The sequence below is a fragment of the Pelobates fuscus genome, chromosome 1 (genome assembly GCF_036172605.1).
Source record: "Pelobates fuscus isolate aPelFus1 chromosome 1, aPelFus1.pri, whole genome shotgun sequence".
NCBI lineage: Eukaryota > Metazoa > Chordata > Amphibia > Anura > Pelobatidae > Pelobates > Pelobates fuscus.
The window spans coordinates 487790751-487812024 of NC_086317.1; the positions used below are offsets into that span (position 1 = coordinate 487790751).

Sequence of the window (21274 nt, forward strand, 5' to 3'; positions counted from 1 at the left end):
TACCATTGGATTTCTTTTCTGTTCTTCTCTCCATATGGCGCACTGAAAAATTCAACCTACACCTGAGACGAAAATATCGTTGTCCCACAAGAACCTCTTTCACTGTGGACTATTACTCTGGACTTTATTTGTAACTACTTTGTTTATTTTTATACATATTCTTCTGTATTAAAGGCGCACCCTTTCTTTTATTTTTAATGTTAGTTTCGTTAGCCAGATATCTTCCATGTAAGACGTACCCGTCAGGTTAATGTTAGTTTCGTTAGCCGGATATCTTCCATGTAAGACGTATCCGGCTGGTTAATGTTACAGTTTGTTAGTGGTTGGTTTCTGTGTGAATGTCTGTAATCTGACAGCTGTGCCAGGCCGGAGCAATGCTGTGTTGTGCAAGCTTCTAAGTGTTACATAAGCTACAGCCTCCTGGGAGATCAGAGGCAAGGCTTGATTTTTACACATTGTATCCTGCAATCAGTAAATGTTCCTGGGATTAGGGGCTGATCTGTTCTAAGAAAGCCTGGGGGCTAGCTTTATTAATGCAGGAACTGTTTGGGGGTATAATACACTAACTAACCCGACAGGCACGTCTCTATTTTTACTTTAGAGTGCCAGCTTGTTTCAATAGGGCCCAACTCACCTCAAGGTCCTGTTTGTCAAACATGTCTTCATCTAATGTACTGCACTGCTGAATCTGTGGCGCTATATAAATATAATTATACATTTAGATTCTTCCCTACAGAATGTGAACGCATGTATGGTACTCTTTGTAATCTGCGCTGTGGCATATGTTGGCACTCTGTGTGCTGACTGCATTCTTAATCAACGAGAAATGTTTTGACTGTTTATGGCGAATGGTGATATGATATGCAGAGTATTGTGACCAGTCTTTGCTGCTCTCTAAAGGTTATATATCTGATGTATTGAATAAAACCGGTTTCTTTGCTCTCTGCTACACCCCACTTTAATGCTAACATTTTGCACTGTGTGTCTCGTGAGTACTTGTTATGTCTTGTCTGCAGTGCTCCCCAGGTGGCAGCCAAGGGGCCTGTGTGGGTGAATGTTTGGTGAAAGGGTTAAGTGTAATCCAATCCTCCCATAGAGGGCTGTGAGCGCCTGGACTGTTTGCTATTCTCCCTCCTTGACCAAACACAGCCTTGCCTTCCTCGGGCTGCAGTGAGCGTCTAGAAGGTTAATGTCCCAATGCTTGCAGCACAACCTACCCTACATTGGCTGATCACAGCCACATCGCTGCGCTGTCACAGCCCTGAGGCATGCTGGGAACTGGCAACCAAACACACTGTGGAGTGCCATGGAAGCAGCCATCCGCTGTAAGGGGGGGTGGGGGGGGGGACACAGAGCAGGCTAACCTTCGCTCTCTCCTACCTCCGTCCGGCCTCTTGTGGCTCAGTGGAAATGCTGGCAAATGCACCAGAAATAAGTTGCAAACTTTGTGACCTCGTGTTTGTAAGTTTATTTTGAAGCAGACTATTTGTATTGAGGTAATTTTATTTGTGAGTAACGCTGAGTGAGACCTCCCTCCTTTGTAGGGCTAGTTTTGGGACAGGGGCCCCTGCTGGTTTAAGCGTTGGCTACTCTGTCTTCACTTCCAGGTCTGTGAGCCGTTTGTGTTGTCTTGCTGTAAAACTCTGCTTCCATATTTTAACCTTTAAACAAGATGGAAATCTAACAATATAAATACCGGTAGCTATTCCTTGCTAAATACATGGAAGGTGTCTGGAATTGCTAGCCATGTATCCTTATTGCTGTCTGCACACGAGTCCTTTTATAGGGACACAAGATTATTATAATTTGGCCCCTCTTTAAGTAATATCTGTCTCTCTTGTTAAGGGCAGACATGACTTGAGCAGCTCTATGGCATTGCTTTTCTTTAGGAATTCATTGAGTATTGATATGCATAGATCCTTTACATACTTGGGGTGACTGTGTTTCACCCCCTATTTGTTTATTTATTTCATCCTTTGCCCCACATGGCTGCATCTCTCATTGCACTGCAAGTCTCATCACCCAGAGATGATGCTGGCATTCTACAATATTAAAATAGCTTATTACAGTCAAGGGGGAAATTTACACTACTGATGATTACTAGAGAGAGATTCTTCTTTTATATCTGCCTTTTGGACTGTCAATTCTCAAACCTTTATCAAACGCTGATAATGGATATATCTGCCTGCCTGTGCTTCATGAGCATTGTAGTCTGTAGCACATGGAATGAAGGCCGGAGTACGATGTGAAAGGTCTGGGTTTGCATTTGGCCTACATTACTGGCACCACTGGCTTCCAGAGTAAGAGTAGGTACTGCTAAGGAATGCAACTCCCACTAATCTGTCCATACAGGACGCCAATGTATTTTTGCTGACCTTCCTGTTAAGCCTTTACCTCTACGTCTGCCCGACACACTACACATTCACCCCTACATTATCCAGAATTAGCTGTCAATCAATGTGGGGAGTTCACCATCCATGCACTTTGGAAATGTAAAGACTGAATTGCTAAAGACCAAAAGGGAATTGGGGGCACACCTGGAACATGCAGGAATGGTGCTGCTGTGGAATCAAAAGTTTATACTTAACACACATTAAAAAACTGCGCACACACAAATAGTTTTATATTTTATAAGGCTTCTTAACCCCTTAAGGTCCAACCTTCTGGAATAAAAGGGAATCCTGACATGTCACACACGTCATGTGTCCTTAAGGGGTTAAAGGCCTGCCCTCTCTGAGCGCCGCGGGGCCTGCCCTCTCTGAGCGCCGCGGGGCCTGCCCTCTCTGAGCGCCGCGGGGCCTGCCCTCTCTGAGCGCCGCGGGGCCTGCCCTCTCTGAGCGCCGCGAGGCCTGCCCTCTCTGAGCGCCGCGAGGCCTGCCCTCTCTGAGCGCCGCGGGGCCTGCCCTCTCTGAGCGCCGCGGGGCCTGCCCTCTCTGAGCGCCGCGGGGCCTGCCCTCTCTGAGCGCCGCGGGGCCTGCCCTCTCTGAGCGCCGCGAGGCCTGCCCTCTCTGAGCGCCGCGAGGCCTGCCCTCTCTGAGCGCCGCGGGGCCTGCCCTCTCTGAGCGCCGCGGGGCCTGCCCTCTCTGAGCGCCGCGGGGCCTGCCCTCTCTGAGCGCCGCGGGGCCTGCCCTCTCTGAGCACCGCGAGGCCTGCCCGCTCTGAGCGCCAGGAGGCCTGCCCTCTCTGAGCGCCGCGGGGCCTGCCCTCTCTGAGCGCCGCGAGGCCTGCCCTCTCTGAGCGCCGCGAGGCCTGCCCTCTCTGAGCGCCGCGAGGCCTGCCCTCTCTGAGCGCCGCGAGGCCTGCCCTCTCTGAGCGCCGCGAGGCCTGCCCTCTCTGAGCGCCGCGGGGCCTGCCCTCTCTGAGCGCCGCGAGGCCTGCCCTCTCTGAGCGCCGCGAGGCCTGCCCTCTCTGAGCGCCGCGAGGCCTGCCCTCTCTGAGCGCCGCGAGGCCTGCCCTCTCTGAGCGCCGCGAGGCCTGCCCTCTCTGAGCGCCGCGAGGCCTGCCCTCTCTGAGCGCCGCGAGGCCTGCCCTCTCTGAGCGCCGCGAGGACTGCCCTCTCTGAGCGCCGCGGGGCCTGCCCTCTCTGAGCGCCGCGGGGCCTGCCCTCTCTGAGCGCCGCGGGGCCTGCCCTCTCTGAGCGCCGCGGGGCCTGCCCTCTCTGAGCGCCGCGAGGCCTGCCCGCTCTGAGCGCCGCGAGGCCTGCCCTCTCTGAGCGCCGCGGGGCCTGCCCTCTCTGAGCGCCGCGAGGCCTGCCCTCTCTGAGCGCCGCGAGGCCTGCCCTCTCTGAGCGCCGCGGGGCCTGCCCTCTCTGAGCGCCGCGGGGCCTGCCCTCTCTGAGCGCCGCGGGGCCTGCCCTCTCTGAGCGCCGCGGGGCCTGCCCTCTCTGAGCGCCGCGGGGCCTGCCGGGCTGCTCTCCCTGAGCTCCTTTATCATGAGTTTCAGGAGCAGTAAGATGAGTGTTGCAGTTTTGCCATTAAAGGAACACTAAAGCATTAGGAAACCGATCAGAAAGGAGTTAAAGGGTAGCTTACTTTGTGTTCATTGCTGCATTGGCCTCCCTGGCTGGGAATATCAATCTTAATGATTGGAAATTATCCCCATAGAAAAACATTGGGAGGATATGGAAACTGCAAATGTGTTCTACTGACCTTCCATCCATTCCGCTGTACCATGTGGGGAGCAGATACTTCAATAATTCCGGCTTGAATACCGCTGCATGGACAGCTGATTAACTCTTTCATTCATGCCGTCTCTGAGTGCAGTGAAAATGCAAGACTTGAAGGGATGTCACCGCAGCCTGCAAGCGATGTCCAGTGGTTATCCTGCATATATTCTTTTTTTTTTAGACAATCTTTATTTATTAGGTTTTTCATTATTATCCAATACGTCAAAGTAAAAGAAGGGTTTACAAAGGAAGCAGAGGGAGGGAAGTCAAACTGTTTCGTGTACAGAAGCGGTAATAAACTTTTCAGTTACACAACATTGCGTATTTTCATGTGTACACACCTCGACTAGAATCAACAAATAGACTCCTGCATAGAACACGGGGTATGTCTGATAGGCCCTAGTGGCCTCCTCACTCCGCTTCGTTTACATAAATTCTAACTGAAGTCAGTGTTTATTCTTCTCTTAGGTTGTCTGATCGCGCCTGTCAGTGCTGGGTCTCTCACCCTTCTGAATCTCTCATGTAAGATGTATTGAACGGGCGCAACTGCGCTGCTGGGTTGTGTGTAACCCGTCTTCGTCTTCCCCTCTAAGGGGGGGTCAGGTCGGTTGGGTGAGTCTGAGTGGTCAGGGTCAGGTCGGGTGGGTGAGTCTGAGTGTTCAATGCCCCCTGTCCGAACTTGTCCATGTCAATGTGATGCCTAGTGGTAAGAGTAGAAACCTCGACCCCGATTACTCGAGAGTGGCCGTGTAAGTCCCCGGTCTCGTCTCGTTATATTATGTCCGTGACCGAAGCTCAGTCTATGGGTCTTGAGGCGGAGGGACTGTCTTATGGACGGGGTGAGTATAGGGCCGAGGAGGAGGGCTGGGGGGGGGGAAAGAGTCGGCAACAGCGGGGAGGTATCCGGCGATGGGTCCGCCCGCGTCACCCCGGCATAAAGCCCAACAACTCGTGTCTTCACTAACTCCCGTCTATTCGGTCCCTCGTCCCCGGCCACCCGCCGGCACACGGGCCGTGTACGCAATCCAGGGTGCCCAGAGTCTGGCGCACTTTTCCGCCGTCCCCCTGAGGTCAGCTGTGAGGCTCTCCATACTGTATATTTCTTCTACCGCCTCCATCCAGTTAGCTATGGTTGGGGCTATTGTGGTTTTCCAGCGAGTGGGGATTTGGCTCTTGGCTGCGTTTAGGAAGTGTCGCGTAAGAGATCTCTTGTATGCTCCCAGGGGCATCGCGGAGTGGTGTAGTAGCATCGGCAGGGGTTGCATTGGTATGTCCGAATCCAGTATCTCCCGGAGTTTCTCGTGGACTTGTCGTCAGAATGCCTCGATGGGAGGGCAGGACCACCAGATGTGTAGGTCCGTACCTTCGTCTGTCCCGCACCTCCAGCATGTAGCCGCTGGTAGCAACCCCATCTGATACAGCCTATGGGGGGTCCGATACCAGTTCGTCATGAGCTTGTAGTTGGTCTCTTGGAGTTTCGCACTGGACGTGCCTTGATGAGAGAGGATGTGTATCTTCTCCCAGTCTGCCTCCGAGAGGACTGTGCCCGTGCTTTGTTCCCATTTAGATTGGTATCGCGCAGTGGGGAGTCTGGCAGACTGTATTAACAAAGAGTATAGCGTGGAAATTCCTCGTGGTAAGTGTCGTTCCTCCGTACAGAGGGTCTCAAAGCCCGTCTTTTTTCTGAGTAGTAGTTGCTTACCCGGTAGGGTGCTGTGGTAGTGCTGGATCTGTAGGTAACGGAACCGGGTGAGCCCCGTTGGGGGGGCTGAGGTGGTTAGAGTCTCTAGCGGTTTTAGGCGAGTTCCCGCGCACCATTCGCCCAGATATGGAGTGTTCAGGTCAGTCAAGACGGCAATGTCCCTGGGGGCCAGTCCGCCTCCAATCTCCGGATTATGGATCACTGGGGTCAACGGGCTTGGGTTAGTGGTGAGGTCGAGTTTGTACCGTATAGACGCCCAGATCTGTAGAGTAGCTCCAATAAGTGGGTGTGAGCGAATCTCAGTTGCCTGCGCGGGCCTCGGCAGCCAGGTTGCCCAGGGTAGACGTTCCCCGGAGGCTGCTCGTTCCAACCCTACCCATTGCTTATCCGTGTCTGGCACGTGCCAGTCTATCATCCTGAGGAGATGCGCCGCCTGGTAGTAGGCTTGAATCGAGGGTAGTGCCACCCCTCCCTGGCGCTTTGGCCTGATCAAGTGCGTGTATCTAAGTCTAGCTACTCCTGAAGCCCACACGAAGCGACTGATTGCCGTGGATATCTCGGTGAAGAAGTTTTTGGGAATATAGATGGGGATCGTCTGAAATAGGTACAGGAGGCGCGGCAGGAGGTTCATCTTGACCGCGTTTATTCTCCCGAACCAGGATATGCAGGACCCTCCCCATCTTTTCATGTCCGTGGCCAGTGTCCTCAGGAGGGGGAGGAAGTTTTCAGCGTAGAGCTTTGTCATGTCCCTCGTCAGCCAGATGCCAAGGTATTTAATGCGTTGCGTGCACCATCGGAAAGGGAAGTTAGCTTTCAGTTGGGTTGTTAGGTCGGGGGGGAGCACCAGGGGTAGTGCCTCGGATTTCTCTGTGTTCAGGCGCAGGTTGGAGAGCGCTCCGTATTTATGAAAGGCCTGCAGCAGATTGGGGAGCGTTATTATCGGGTTACCAATAAAGAAAAGCAGGTCATCCGCATAGGCGGCTACTTTGTGTTCCATGTTAGCCACTTTAATTCCCGTAATGCCCCCATCCCGTCTGACCGCCGCTAGAAAGGGCTCCAGCGTGAGGGCAAACAGGAGGGGGGACAGGGGGCACCCTTGTCTCGTGCCATTGTTGATGGAGAATGCAGGGGATAGTGCTCCGTTTATCCTCAGGCGGGCCTTCGGGGATGTATACAGGGCCGCTATCCAGGAGCGAATGTTTGGGCCGAAACCCATATTCCGGAGGGTTTCTTCCATGAACTGCCAGTCGACTCTATCAAAAGCCTTCTCGGCGTCAGTGGAGAGTAGGAGGCCCCCCCGGGAGGAGGACGTAGCGGAATGAATTATGTTGAGGGCTCGGGTCGTATTGTCCTTCGCCTCCCGTCCCGGAATGAAACCCGTCTGGTCCGGGTGAACCAGGTCCGGCGCCACTCCCCCCACGCGGCGGGCCAGAATCTTTGTGAAGAGCTTGAGGTCCGCGTTGAGGAGGGAGATAGGTCTATAGCTGGCGCAGGACGTGGGGTCCTTACCCTCTTTCGGGATCACCGCTACTGTTGCCATCAAGGTGTCCTCCGGGAACCTCCCACCCTCCAGCACCGAGTTAAGGCTCGTCAGCAGTTCAGGCAGGAGCTGTTCCTCAAATGTCCGCAGGTATGCCACCGGGAAGCCGTCCGGGCCCGGGGCTTTGTTCGTCTTTGCCGCCTTAAGGGCGCCTTTGAGCTCTTCCAGGGTTATTGGGGCGTCTAGGTCCTCGGTTTGTGTCTGCGTAAGCCTCCGGGTGAGGTGTTGTTCCAAGTATTCCTGGATGTCGGCCCGTCTCCGCTGGACCGCCTCCGCATCGTTCCCTTTCGGTAGGTTGTACAGTTTCGAGTAGAATTCCCTGAATTCGTTCATGATGGCTTCTGGCTTCCGTTCGGGGGGTGAATTAGTCTTTTGCAGAACTGTAATGTTGGACCGTCTCCTTTTCTTGCGAAGCATGCGGGCCAGCAGGCGTCCGCATTTGTTCGAGTTTTCGTAAAAGAATCTCCGGGACCTGCGGAGCGTGTGCGTCAAGTTTCGTGACAGAAGGGCACGGAGGTTCCTCCTCGCCTCTAGCAAGGGGCGGAGATTATCCGCCGTCGGATCGGCTCTGTGTGTTTTTTCGAGTTGCGCTGCGAGTTCGTGTAGGTCCTTCAGTGCGAGATTTTGTTCTCGTTTGCGTCTCGTGCAGGTCTTTATAAAGTGGCCGCGTAGGACACATTTGTGGGCTTCCCATCTCACTTGAGGGGAGGTATCCGAAGCTGGGTTCTCCAAGAAGTAGCGCCGAATGACCTCCCTCGTATCCGTACATACTACTGGGTCCCCGAGCACCTGTTCATTCAACCTCCATTGTCTGTTTCTGGGTTTAAACAGGGGAGAGCGTAGCGAGGCTAAAACTGGGGCATGGTCCGACCATATCGTCGTCTGGATGTCGCAGGACATAAGGAGGTGCAAGTATTCCTGGGAAATCAGGATATAATCCAGGCGGCTATGGCCAAGGTGGACCTGTGAGTAGAACGAGAAGTCCTTATCGTCAGGGTGGAGTACTCTCCAGGTGTCTGCCAGTCCCGCGTCTCGGAGGACCTTCCCGATCGTCCGGATACAGAGCTCGGAGTGTGAGCTGCAGCCTCTAGAGGTGTCGAGTCTGGGGTCTAACGGAACATTAATGTCACCGGCAACGATGAGCAGGCCCTCTCGGAACTGTTCTAATAGTTGGAGGGTCTTAGAGAGGAATCGGTGTTGTCCCGTATTCGGGGCGTAGAGTGATGCCAACGTGTATTTCTTATCGGCAATCGTACCCTTAAGAAATAAGTAGCGCCCGTTAGGGTCGATTTTCGAATCCGTGCAACAGAACGGAATGTGTTGGGCGAAAAGGATTGCCACTCCTGCCCTTTTTGCCGACTGGTGGTTTGCGAAATACCCAGTTGGGAACCTCGAGTCCCCCAGGGAGGGGGGGGCAGTACCCTTAAAGTGGGTCTCCTGGAGGAATGCTATAGAGGCCCGCGCCGCCCACAGGGACCGAAGCAGGTGGGACCTCCTTTCCGGGGTGTTCAGACCTCTCACATTGTTGGTCCAGAGCCGCAGGGGGGCCGGGTCAAAACCACCACCCGAACGCCCCGCCATAGCCGACAGGGGGAGGGGGGGGGGGCGGGTTCTGTGGGCCGGGGGGGAGGGGGGGAAGGTAGTCAGTGGGGAGGGCGGGGGTGTAGGGGAAACTCGTCGGGGGGGGGGGGGGGGGGTAGGGGGAGTCCGTAGGGTCGGGAGGTAGGTCAGGAAGTAGCGGATATCCCGCTATCAGGATTAATTGGACTTGACTGTGTGGGAGGTGTCCGACAGGTCTGAGTCCCCAGTCCCTTTAAATAACTCAGTCACCCGCGGTCCTCCCGTCCGTTACCCTCAGTCTGTCCGCGGGGTCGTACGCGTGATCCGTACAGGTAGTCAGTGCACTCTGTGCAAGGCGCGGTGAGACAACTAGTATGTGTAAGACATAACGTCCGGCCCTCGGCCGTTCTAACATGAGCAAAACAAGCATAAGCATAACTAACACCATATCTGATACTAAGGTCTAGGTAAGCATCTGGTTTCAACTGGTCTTTAACATGGTAGGGGGTCTAACTCTCATCTAACTGACCAACACTCAAAGCCCCTCTCCCCGGGCACCTAGGCCCAACGTGTTTAGCGGAACCCAGTGGGACACATCATACACCCCCGCCTCCCCCCAACCCCAGCCACCCCCCCGAGGGCAGCCAAGCCCGGAGGTTTAGTCTGTTCTCTCGAGTCCAATCAGGCCCGTGCCCTCCAAAGACCCGTCCCCCACCCAAATCCCGGGAGGGTCTAACGTTTAATCTGTTTGCTTGCCCTGATAATCCACAGGGGGGGGGGGGGGGTACAGTTCCTTGAGAGCGTCCCAAAGTTCGTTGCAATGCATTTCTGCACGGGGCGGGGAGGGGGGGGGGGAGCGGTAGCAGAGTCACCTGTGGCCAGCGTCCGAGGTTTATTCCCACCTCCCAACCTACAGACTATTGCCCGCTATGGTCAACCACGATGCCCACCCCAGGTACCTCAATAGTAGGCCGTGTCTATTCTGCGTCAGGGTGTCACTCTTCGGATCCTGCCGGGCCGCCAAGCATCCTGGCTGGGGATTCTCTTATTCTCCGTGCGTCCGGCGGTGGGCTGCTCGTTTCCCGTCTCCGGTTAGGGGCCAGCGGCTTTTCCAGCAGCCAGTTACGGGTGCGCACGTGGGGTAGTCGCAGTGCTCGCAGCGTGGGGGCCACATCATCAGGCCAGCGGATGTGCAGCCAGGTGTTTCCCGGTCGTATCTGCAGGCTGAAGGGGAAGCCCCAGCGGTAGGGCACATTCTTCTCTCGCAGCATGGCCGTTATGGGCCGTAGTGCTCTCCTCGCGTCTAAGGTCAGGCTAGAGAGGTCCTGGAACAGTGCCACGTTTGCTCCCTGGAACATTATATTATCGGAGCCCCTAGTGGCCGCCATTAGCGCGTCTTTCAGGCTATAGGCGTGGAGGCAGCATAGCACATCTCTGGGTTTCCCATCTTGCCTTGGGGGGCCCAGGGCTCTGTGAATCCGGTCAAATTGGATTGTCTCAGGGCAATTGCGGCCTAATATCTGCCTGAATAGGGCCTGTACTTTTTCTGGCAGTGGGGTTGAGTCCGGTTCCGGTAGGCCGCGGATGCGTATGTTTTGGCGGCGGCTCCGGTTTTCTAAATCCTCTACCTGTCGCCTCAGTGTTAATAGCAGGTTCCCCTGCCTAGTGGTGGCTATCTCGGCCGACCTGTGTTGGGATCGGTTGGCCTCAGCTTCCGTCTCTAGTGCCTCCACCCGTACCTCCACTGCTGTCAGCTCGGAGCGCATGGCGGTTATCTCCTCACGCATGGCAGCTCGGAATTCTTTCAGCATTGCAGTGGAGTCCGTCTTCGTGAGCATGCTGGACGAGATCCGGGTAAGTTCTTGCCGAATCATAGTTAATGCGTCCATCTGGTCTCCGTCTTCGGAGGGGACTCCCGCGTTTTCCACCTCGGGGGAGGCCGACGCCATCTTAGCGCTCGGCCCGGCGGAGCGAGAATCAGACGGCGTGGAAACAAAGTCGTCCAGGGTACCTCTACTGCTCCTCGGGGAACCGGTGTTGGGGGTCCCCAGAAGCAGGTGTCGCTTAGTTCTCACCATTTAGGGCTCGTTTGCAGGCTTAGTTAGCTGTGAATATAGGCCGAGGGCACGGAGCTCACCGACTACACGTCTGCTCCCATGCACGGTCCGGCCACGCCCCATCCTGCATATATTCTGACATCACACATCCAGTATCGATCCAGCAGCAATCATAGCGTTGGACCCCCAGTTCACCTTTCCCTCCATCGTTCGTGTATTATCACTCTGGAAATTAAATACAGGAGATGAATATGGGCATTTAACAACCTGTCCTGGCTACGAGCTTGCCAATGACTGTTAAAATCTGTTTTTATTTTTTTAAATGACACTCAGATTTATAAATTATGAGCTGGTCACTTATTATTCTTGTGTATCATTGTGTCAATTCCTCAGTGATAAAAGAAGTGATTCAAATATTTATGATGCTGAAAGGAATTGACCAAAGGGGTAGGAAAGTTAAAGTGACCGTTTTATTTGCTGCGATCTTTGTTCTTTTTCACTCCCTCCTTCCCTAATTTCCTTCCATTTTCCCTCTTCCTCTGTTTTCTTTCCCTTTCCATTATCCAAAACTTACTTTAAATCTAATAAAATGATAAAGTGTAATTCTATTAAGAATATCTATTACAAATACGTTGACGTGGAAAATCAAACTCCATTCATACCTGTCCTGGCGTGAGAGTGGAGGCGTTGGTTGGAAGGAGTCTCAGGATAGTCTGTAACCAGAGCCTCCATATGTCATTATATAACGCCAAGTTCTCAAGGCTTCTCCATGAATCCGATCGTTAATCTGTGAGGCTATTTCAGTCCACTTAGTGATCGCCTCAGATCTCCATTTTTCTCACCATACAGACTTTGGTGGCCAATAAAATCTGTTTTTAGAAATCCATTTTCACCCTCTTACAATACATTTCAGGATTGACCTGTGATATTTAGTACGGTGCCACCTGTATACACGGGCAAAGCATACTCATTGCAGGGTGTAACCAATGTGACAAGAAAACGTTAAAATTTGGGGGGGGGGGGGGGGGGGGTGACAATGGCTTGTATCAGCATGCTTGGTGTCATATTCACAGAAATATGGCCATTTAAACTTCTTTCAAGGAGCTTCTGTGCTTGCATCATGGATGGTATACCTCAATCTGCTCTCTGATCACACGTGCTGTTAAACTGCTTGTGATGAGTGGTTTTCATGCACTGTATTTAGGGCAGGGGTAATGTACAAGAACCTAACCTACACAGTGCACCTAACGTGTGTGGGAGCCTGGAGTGTCCCTTTAATAATATAAACCCACCCAGTATAACTAACTGTAACCTAACCTACACAGTGCACCTAATGTGTGTGGGAGCCTGGAGTGTCCCTTTAATAATATAAACCCACCCAGTATAACTAACTGTAACCTAACCTACACAGTGCATCTAACATGTGGGAGCCTGGAGTGTTCCTTTAATAATATAAACCCACCCAGTATAACTGACTGTAACCTAACCTATACAGTGACCTAACGTGTGTGGGAGCCTGGAGTGTCCCTTTAATAATATAAACCCACCCAGTATAACTAACTGTAACCTAACCTACACCGTGCATCTAACGTGTGGGAGCCTGGAGTGTCCCTTTAATAATATAAACCCACCCAGTATAACTAACTGTAACCTAACCTACACAGTGCATCTAACGTGTGGGAGCCTGGAGTGTTCCTTTAATAATATAAACCCACCCAGTATAACTGACTGTAACCTAACCTATACAGTGACCTAACGTGTGTGGGAGCCTGGAGTGTCCCTTTAATAATATAAACCCACCCAGTATAACTAACTGTAACCTAACCTACACAGTGCACCTAACGTGTGTGGGAGCCTGGAGTGTCCCTTTAATAATATAAACCCACCCAGTATAACTAACTGTAACCTAACCTACACAGTGCATCTTACGTGTGGGAGCCTGGAGTGTTCCTTTAATAATATAAACCCACCCAGTATAACTAACTGTAACCTAACCTACACAGTGCATCTAACGTGTGTGGGAGCCTGGAGTGTCCCTTTAATAATTGTAGATTATGCTAACGTAGTGTACCTATAATCTTAATTTTAATAATGACAGGAGGCGAGTATTTTGCATTACTTTCTTTACTTTATGCCTCCAGCAGCACAAGTCAATCAGAAAACTTTAAACCAATCAGTAACAGGCATCACATCCATATGTAAAGCCCTGACAGTCACATGATTTCCTCTTTCTTTGATGCGAAAACAGTCCATTATAACGTCAGGGAATTCGAATAACAGTCTTGAGTAACGTGTAGAACATAATTTGGAACATGACTTGAAAAACCTTCCAGCTTTTTCTTGATTTTTATCTTTATGATGGTTACTCTGAAAAGAACAGAAATACGTGAAAGGTGATGGAACCCAACTGATGTCCACATAAAAACCAGTACTATATGCATCTATATTTATATTACGTTAACAAATTGCAACATTAAACAACCATAGTATACTTAAATAATCGCCACGGCTGTAACACCCGTCAACCAAATAAGCATCCCATAAATATACTGAAATATCCAAAATCTTATAATTAGACTGAGAATGATAACCAGAAAATTAGAATTTCCCAGAGTATAGGGAGGGAAACAGGGAGGGAAAATACTCGCCTCCTGTCATTATTAAAATTAAGATTATAGGTACACTACGTTAGCATAATCTACAATTTTATCACATGACAGGAGGCTTCGTATTTTGCATTTTTAAAGCTGCGGTATGATCGAAAGGATGCGTGTGTGGTTGACGAAAATAAATATACGGAAGATGTCTCGCCGTGTCCAATTCGCCGCCTGTAAAAAATAGTTAACGATAACGATAACAACCCGTGAACCCATCTAGACGGAGTGTTCATGGTAACTGGCTTGTATGGTTGTTATAACCCCGCCGATGTCTTAATGTGTCAATCTAAGTGTTGTCGGGATCTCCATCTAACCAAACACCGCTATAACTGTACAAAGACTGGGAAAACCGCCGGGAACAGGGTAAAACACGGACGCGGAAAGGATTTAGTTCTACGAGACACCGTAGAGGTCCTTCCTTCTGGTGATACCGAAAAATCATATACGTCGAACTCCAGAATATCTGATAACCGACGAAAAAATCTAACGTGACATGACTGACGGAGGGATAGGATCGTGTTATCTGACTAGTTCCGAAAAAAACCCAATCAAAGTCTCACAACCGTGATACTTTAACGCATGGTTCGGGACCGTACGTTACCCCGCGGAAAAACGGCCTATCAAAGGTTCTTGATCGACCGGAGTGTCGTGAATCGTACTATGCGCTGTAGAAATAACGGAACGTATCCCGTTAATGGAGCGGTCGGATCGTTCCGATCGGCCCGTCGTGAAAAATTATGAGCAAGATTCAACATCGAGGTAGATAGGGGTAATAAAAAATCGTAGTCCCTTTCCATACCCCAGTGACTTCCAAGTGTGGATAAATTATTTCGGGGAATACCTGTTGTCCCATGACTCTAGTTGGTTGCGATAGTCCCTTGACATACCAGTCTCCCTTGGAAGACACCAATCCACCAACTCTAGCCGCTCCTGCGTTAACAATCGATGATGTTCTCCCTTTGATCTGCCCGAAGGCAAGTTAAAACTGAAGAAGCAGAGGATGATCCCAATTAAAACAATCATTCCAGAAGTCACGCTTAGCTCCTTTACCTCTGTAACGAGTATTATCGAAGTCCTTGCCATTCTGATCCCAATTTCGTAGGTGTGCCCGGATCTCAGGCAGTGAGCTTTCAGCCGATGTCTGGCCCGTCAGTGGAGTGGTCCTGGGAAGTAGTCAAGGTACTATGGAGCCTTTCCGTCATATCCGTCAAATTTCCTTACGAAAGTCGCTATCGTTGATGTGGGGAAGGTGCAATCCGTCCAATGTGGAATCTATTCCGAAGTAGAGGTACGTAGTTACTCAGGACTGGAATCGAACAGACTCCGCTCTGTTCACTATGAATCCCAACAGTTCCAGGAACTGTGACAATAAATCTCGTTTGTCTACGCAGTTAGGAATTGGGCTTGCAAAGGGTCAGTAAGTTACAGCGGATACCCTTTGCTCTTCAATGTGTCCTGACCAGCTTCCAAAACTTCTTGAGGTACTATGTGTGCCAATAGGTAAGCGTCCTTTCAAATCTAACCTTGCAAAAACCTTTTCGAGGAGTAGGTCTCCTAATAGATGTATACCTTCCTTCTTGAGATGTCGGTACGTCCCAAAACCATTGGGTTGGTCTATGTTGATGACGGTGAGAGTCTCCTGTCTTCTTCTTTACTACTTTACGTGGACCTCGGTCTGATCGGGGCATAGATATCACTGTAGTGACACCGAGCTCCCTGTTGAGGACTATCTTGTTCGTTCCTAGATGACGTGGGCATTCCATCCTGAGCTTGTTTCGTACTTCTTTTCCCCGAAGCCGGAGGTTTGCAAGGTGTGCCCGGTGCTTCGGCAAACCCCTTTCGGATGATCCTGGGTGTCTGGTGGTACGCGAGTTTTCCAGTGGGTTCTGTCACTTTTCCTCTTCCGATGGAGACTCTCCATTCTCTTATGATCTCCAGAGAAAGGAGAGAATGGAGTCCTCGTTCCCTGATGAAGGGTCTGAGATGTTCAATGAGCAGGACGTTCTGAGAGACGGTTCTGCTAAGTCGAGTGTTCTCTTTCCCCTTTGGGGAAGTCGCGTTGGGTCCTTCCCATGGTGCTTAGGTGGTAAGGTGCCCGACTTGTTAGCCAGCCTCTTGGAGAGGGCTTCTTCCCCCGGAGCTGCCCTGGCAGCTTAATCCTCACCTGGAAATTGGTCGGTGAATTGAGGGAAATCCGACCTGTTGGTTCACACCCTTTCGGTCTGTGGAGTCAGGATCGTACGCTTATTGCCACTCAGTGTGTCTCTGTGTATAACCGGGGTCATCCAGCATTTCGATGAATCGGTACCACTTCCGTAGGATCTGAGTAGTGGTCTGAGAATGAGGACACCCTCCGTAGGACCGGGACGTACCCTGGTATGGGAGACGTGAAAGTCTCCCTATGTATAATCTAATGGTTCATCCTTATATGTCCTAGAGTTGTAGAGTTTGGCGGTATAGTGAGTTCTCCTTCTCGGTTAAGGGAAGGGTGTACGGGTCCTCCAATTGACACATAGAGGCGTCGGAGCACATGCCTGTAGTGAGTCCTGGTCTGTGCATGCAATGCCAGAGCATACTCTGAATGTAGAAAAAACCCTAGACAAGGGCGCGGGGATCACCCCTTCGTACCTATGCCACTAGCACCGGGGTAAGACTATCCTGGGGTTACCCAGCTTAGGGGGTCACCCCTGTATGTATGTCCCTTATGGCCTGTTGGGACCCTCTTCCGGTCTGTGGGGTACCGAGACAGGTGTCAGGTACGGTAATACACTTATTGCCACTAGTGGGTCTCCACATACAGCTGGGGTTCACCCAGAACTGTTTCCATCAGTACCACTTAGAGATTTTCTGGAGTGGTCTGAGGAGGGGGTCGCCCTCAATAAGACCGGGCTGAACGGTCAGAAATGTCGGGACGTAAGCCCGTATGGGGATGTACGGTAGTCTCCAAATTACCCAAGGGGTCACCCTTATTGGGTATAGTACTGTGGAGTTTTGGCAGCACCGTGAGCTCTCCTTCATGGTGCTGTCGACATACATGTATCCATTGTGTTCCGGTCTGGCATACAGTGACAGATCGTACTCCGTGGTTATCAGCCCGTCCTAGGGCGTGGGGATTAGACCCCAATATCTATATGTCCTTAGCCATTCCGGGTCTTGGCTGGGTTCTCTGACTTCCTGAGGTATGTCTTGCCAGACCTCCTCCTCTGAGAGCGAGTCCTCTGACCTCCATTCGTCTATGATTTCTAAGGACGGTGGAGATAATGGATCCTCATCCCCTGACGAGGGTCTTGTGGAGTGTCTGACACAATGGTAGTATGATTTTTTCCCGTCTGTGGGGAGACAGAGTATACGTCAGTGCGTATGTATCTACACAGTGGCTTCCACGTACAACTGGGGGGCACCCAGGTACCATGTAATCAGTACCACTAGGAGTTTGACTAGTGGTCTGAAGAGGGGTCACCCTCTTATCGACCGGGGTGAGCGGTCTTTAATGTTGGGACGGAGCCCGGTAATGGTCGGGACGGAGCCCGGTAATGGTCGGGACGGAGCCCGGTAATGGTCGGGACGTAAGCCCGGTAATGGGAGGTATCGAAGACCTCAGTACGCTTTCACCCTTGTGTATAATTTTGTGGAAATTTTGCCATTGTGGATTGTGCGTACTTCGTTATAAGCCCTTGATTGGGCGTGGTGGTCACCCTTAGTAAGACAAAATTGTCACTCCGGATAATGCCATCTTTTTGTTGTTGTTGTTTGTTTGTTTGTAATGATTTCTGGGTAGTACTACAGTGCTTTGTAACAATCATCATTGCCTCCTGTGAGTGTTCATCTAATTGGGCAGTGCAGCCTGAACCTGATGGGAGTTGTTCCTGGTTGGTGTAATACAATCCCAATGGTAAGATACCTGCAGTGGTCCTTTAGCACAGAGTTGCAGGGGTTAACTGCAGTGAGAAGTGTGCTTAGCCTGATGGGAGTTGTTCCTGGTTTGATGCAATACCATCCTAATGGTAAGTAATCTGCAGTGGCCCTTTAGCACAGAGTTGTAAGGGTTAACTACAGTGAGAAGTGTGCTTAGCCTGATGGGAGTTGCTCCTGGTTGGTGTAATACCATCCTAATGGTAAGTAATCTGCAGTGGCCCTTTAGCACAGAGTTGCAGGGATTAGGAGTGTGTGTAGTTAACACATTATATTATGTGGCAAAAACTTTTTATTTCCGACTGTATCAAGAATATAAACACTTTACCTTAAAACTAGGTTAGGTGTCCTGTGGGAAGGACCAATTATTCATGTAATACTTTAATGGCACATAAAACCTAAATATAAACATTTATAGAAGCAGGAACTCTGTGCCAGTTCGTGGGAATCACGAACTGGCGAAACAAATATGGCCGCCGAGGATCTCGCGGTATCGCGAGATCCAAGATGGCCGCCGTTCGCGCGCAAATTCGCCGCGCAGACCGCGACCGCGGCCCGCGATTGCGGTCCGACGGTCTCGGTCGGCACCCCCTCGCGCCCCCCTACCCACCCCTCGGTACCCTGGAACTCTTAGAGAAGCCTGGTGGTCCCGCGCGATCGCGGTAAAATGCCGCGAATTGCGAGGGACAAACAGGCAAGCAGACAGACGGCAACAGATCCCAGCAGGGGAAAAAACAGTGGGAAACAAACCACCTAGCAGCCCAGGGAGAAGGATGGATCTAGCAGGGGGAAATAGAGGAGGCAGATGAAAAAGGGAGGCCCCAGACAGGGGGAAAGTAAAAAGGTACAATGCCAAAACAATTTAAAGGGACCATAAGATAAATTTGCATTATATATAGAAAACAGTTGAGAGCTTAATACTCTGACCTGTGCCTTGGCTGGAAGCAGCAAAGAAAGAGGAAATCATGTGACTGTCAGGGCTTTATATATGGATGTGATGCCTGTTACTGATTGGTTTAAAGTTTTCTGATTGACTTGTGCTGCTGGAGGCATAAAGTAAAGAAAGTAATGCAAAATACGAAGCCTCCTGTCATGTGATAAAATATAAACCCACCCAGTATAACTGTAACCCAACCTACACACTTACTGGCCTTCTGCTCACTGTTACTGTACATAGCAGTCTGTCTCTCCTGCTTTAATAGGGACACAGTGTCACACACACCCACACACCATAGTTTGCTCTATATATTTGTATCCTTATGTTCATGTTATCTCCACTAATGATATACATGCACCCTGTAACCCGAATTGTCTCTTTAACCCTTGTAGGATATATGGTGACTGAATAGTGGGAGAATCCCCAGAAATGGCACTGCACAGCAGCACAATGGATGCGCTCCTCTCTTGGGTAAGTGACATTGTTGGCCATCTCACAGATACCAGGCAACAATCAAATCGGGTGTCTGCAATCAGAGCACCGTAGAAGTGGGGAAAATCGTATAACATCCCACTGAGACTGATCTGTGCAGCACAGCATGGAAGGATATAATCAGTGTACAGCGCTATATAAATAATAATCATCACACTTGGAACAGTAATGTAAAGTGTTTACAAATATCGCTTCGCTTAAGAAAAACATTGGGGTTTTTAAGATGGGTGAGAATTCTTTCCATGTCTCTCTATAAAAGCATCAATTGTCTGTAAATTAGACTTGTGTATGATACTTCCTGCATGGAGCCCGTTTGTGTTATAAATCGTTCTAATACCGCCTCTTTTGTATGACACTGGACTACTTGGTTTATAGAGCGAGGGGGTTTGTCTGTATGAGTTTGTCAATTTGAAGCAATATGGCCCTTATTATTGAGCTGTGTGCTTGTTAGTGCTTCGTAGCTGGTGTGTGATGGGTAAGAAGATCTAGCTGGTGTGTGTTGGATATGGGGAGTGGTGTGTGATCAGTAAACAGATCGTGTGTGTGTTATTTTTCTTTTACCTTATGGTTTGCAGTTTCCAAAGACGCTCTGTTTTAATTTCTGTTTAGATCTCAGTCTGATTAACAAACACTTTTTATTTAGTAATGCCAATCTTGTCTCTCTCTAGGTGAACAGCCTCAAGGTCGACAAACCCATTGAACAATTGTCTCAGCTACAAGATTTGAGCATTTTGATTAAAATTGCCACCAAACTGTGAGTAATTAACCCGGTGATACTGTAACAAGGTAGTGATCATGGAGGTGGTATAACACAGATTGATCTGATACTGTGTATACACCATGTGAGAAAGGAGGGGTGGCATATCATGGATGTAGATGGAGGTGGGAAGCATTGGTGCTAGGTGTTGTGGTAGAACTTGGCCCTGAGGGGTTTCCATGAGATGGAGAAGGACCTCCTGGGCATCCTGTGAGCTAGTGGTGGAGCCCTGCTGGAAGGTACATACTGCAGAAAAGAGGGTGAGAGAATTTCGATCCTTTGTTGTGGACAGGAAGGATCGCAAATGTATAAATGAAATGACTGCTAACCCATTCTCTGTTTTCAGTTTTACCTGTTTTGTAATGTTTGACCTTGCGTAGTACGTGCACATGGGTGAAAACCTTTGTAGTTTACTTTGTGCTTCTCCCCTTCCCGAGTCAGCATGCTCCTTGTATTATTCTGCAAATATAGTGCAGGGTTTCGGTCACTATACCAATTTGATAAGTTTTATCTGTCACCAAACTCTAGACGGATAGCCCTTATTGCTATAACTAGCAGTTTCAATGTCAAGATATCTTGTTAATGTAACTATAACCCCCCCCCCCCCCCGCCTATATCTGTACGTTACCTGGAATCTTATGAGCCCGGAGTAAATCTGATGCAGGCGCAGTTTAGAAAGCAGGCCCCTCTTGGAGACATTGTTTCAGATGGAGTTTAAAGGTCTCTGAAGTAGTTTGAGTGAGCAGGTCTAGCTCTGCATGTAAACGTCCCTGAAGTTTCAGCTCACGGATGCTGCTGCTTAGTGTCCCATCAGTTAGTGTTTCTGTTAGATGGGCTTGCTGGTCTCTATTTCCCAGATGGTGTCAGAATCCTTACTGCTGTTCCAGTAAGTGACTGGCATGGAAGAGCTTGGTATATTATTTATCACTGCTGATCTCTTTAAAGGGATACTGTGTGCACGCTAACCACTTCATCTCATTGAATAACTTGTAATGCCTTGGGGTCCCCTTTCAGTGTTAAACTGTTTGAAAATGGTTTATCACTGAGTGTGGGTCACTCTGCCACTACTATAGGCTTGGCTTAAACAGAGATTATATATTGTCTACTGAGCATATCAATTCATACCTACAGTGGCACTGTGATGGGTTGAAAGCGATTGGTTGACACTCTCAGCCAATCACAGCCAATCACAGCTGCCCATTGCTGCTTCGGTTACTGCTTACTGCTAGCCCCAGCAGCACAGTGGGATGAGCCAGAAACTCACGTTTAGCATTAAAACATTACAAATGCTCTGTCACTGAATGGAGAATGTATAGAACACTTTCTAGCAAACTAGCCCCTCACTTACCTTTTCATAATTTGCAGCATGGGAATAAAGCCCCCCATATTTACTTAACCTAAGCACCTTCAGTCGTCCATGTGCGCTGCTGAGAACCCCTTTTTGACTTTTCATTTTGGGCCAGAGTGCTTCCAAATTCCATGTGTGCCCCAATTT

The 21274-nt window shown here is 50.2% G+C and overlaps 1 protein-coding gene across 10 annotated transcripts in view; it reads left to right on the top strand.

The window, feature by feature from the left end:
• Nucleotides 1–1162: 1162 nt before the first annotated feature.
• The window catches only part of NUMA1 (nuclear mitotic apparatus protein 1), a 61608-nt gene continuing 41496 nt past the window's right edge, over nucleotides 1163–21274 (top strand). For 9 of the 10 annotated variants that reach the window (XM_063432894.1, XM_063432876.1, XM_063432884.1 and 6 more), the window contains exons 1-3: nucleotides 1361–1461; nucleotides 18923–19001; nucleotides 19691–19776. In XM_063432894.1, coding sequence (XP_063288964.1) covers nucleotides 18960–19001; nucleotides 19691–19776 — 128 coding nt within the window. In that variant the 5' untranslated portion in view covers nucleotides 1361–1461; nucleotides 18923–18959. Of the gene's footprint in view, nucleotides 1186–1360; nucleotides 1462–18922; nucleotides 19002–19690; nucleotides 19777–21274 lie in introns of those variants that run through there. The other variant, XM_063432850.1, reaches the window with a different exon arrangement.